The sequence below is a fragment of the Mus caroli genome, chromosome 6 (assembly GCF_900094665.2).
Source record: "Mus caroli chromosome 6, CAROLI_EIJ_v1.1, whole genome shotgun sequence".
Classification (NCBI taxonomy): Eukaryota; Metazoa; Chordata; class Mammalia; order Rodentia; family Muridae; genus Mus; species Mus caroli.
The window spans coordinates 115,338,981-115,340,081 of NC_034575.1; the positions used below are offsets into that span (position 1 = coordinate 115,338,981).

Here is a 1,101-nt window from a genome sequence, read left to right on the forward strand (position 1 = left end):
AAGGTCCTGAGTTCAAATCCCAGCAACCACATGGTGGCTCACAACCATCTGTATTGAGATCTGACACCCTCTTCTGGTGTGTCTGAAGACAGCTACAGTGTACTTACATATAATAATAATAAATAAACTTAAAAAAAGAAAAAGAAAAACCAGAGAGAGACAGACAGACAGATATCACAAGGAAGACAGGCTATGTGTGGCATTCCCCATAATCCTCCCGCACTCGGGGGACTGAGGAAGGAAGATTTTGAAATCAAGCCCAGCCTGCAAGTTGCTGCAGCCTGGGATACAGAATGAGTGGCTGTCTCAAAAAGAAAGAAAGAAACCGCAAGGAACACTAAGTCAATTTTGGAATAAGACACTGAGAACACATTTTTGGAGAAGGGTCAGTTTGGAAAAAGAAATAATTTTTTAAATAAAAACTTAAAAAGGCCACAAGTCTGGTATGAAGATGGCGGCAGGATCCCGAGGCCCAGAGCCAGAGTGCAGCTTATTATTATTCTGACCTGGTCTCAGAAGAGACCTCTTGACACCTGCGGCAGAGGACTGGCAAAAAGGAACAAAGGCAGCCACTGACTTCAGGAACACAAAGCACTGCTTCCCTGTCTAATTTATGTAGACTATCCCACTAACCAGGCTGGCAAAGGGCCTTCCAAGGAACATGAATCCACGCCTCCCACCTTTACACACTCCAAGAAAGTTCAGCTACCTGCAACAAAACCTGAGGAGGAAGACTGGGGTCAAGGCAAGGAAGACTTCTTTGTAAGACTACATGCTTGTGGCTGAGTGCAACCGTCCTCTGTCTTCCCCAAGTAGGGGCTCTCTCACGTTGGAAATGTTCAAGTGTCAGAGGCCATACAATCTCCACAGCCTAACTGAGAGGGACCCTGGAGACCATGTAGGCCGGATTCCTCTTGCCTCTTGATCTCTAGCTANAGCCATAGCTTGATCCCTTGTGACAGCGTCTTCTAGTTCACAGCCAGAATTATGTCCACAGCCATAGAGAGGTAGGGCTATAAGAGTACATCTCCAAACCGATCCTGCTTAGTTACTGACTAGGACAATCATTTCTTCTTCTGAGCCACAAAAGACAAACCATCA

At 45.7% G+C, this 1,101-nt stretch overlaps 1 protein-coding gene across 1 annotated transcript in view; it reads right to left on the reverse strand.

The window, feature by feature from the left end:
* B4galnt3 (beta-1,4-N-acetyl-galactosaminyltransferase 3) overlaps positions 1-1,101 on the reverse strand; it is a 99,124-nt gene that overhangs the window by 96,856 nt on the left and 1,167 nt on the right. Inside the window, exon 2 of the mRNA XM_029478249.1 lies at positions 507-546. Within this exon, the coding sequence (XP_029334109.1) occupies positions 507-546 (40 nt within the window). The remainder of the gene's footprint in view (positions 1-506; positions 547-1,101) is intronic.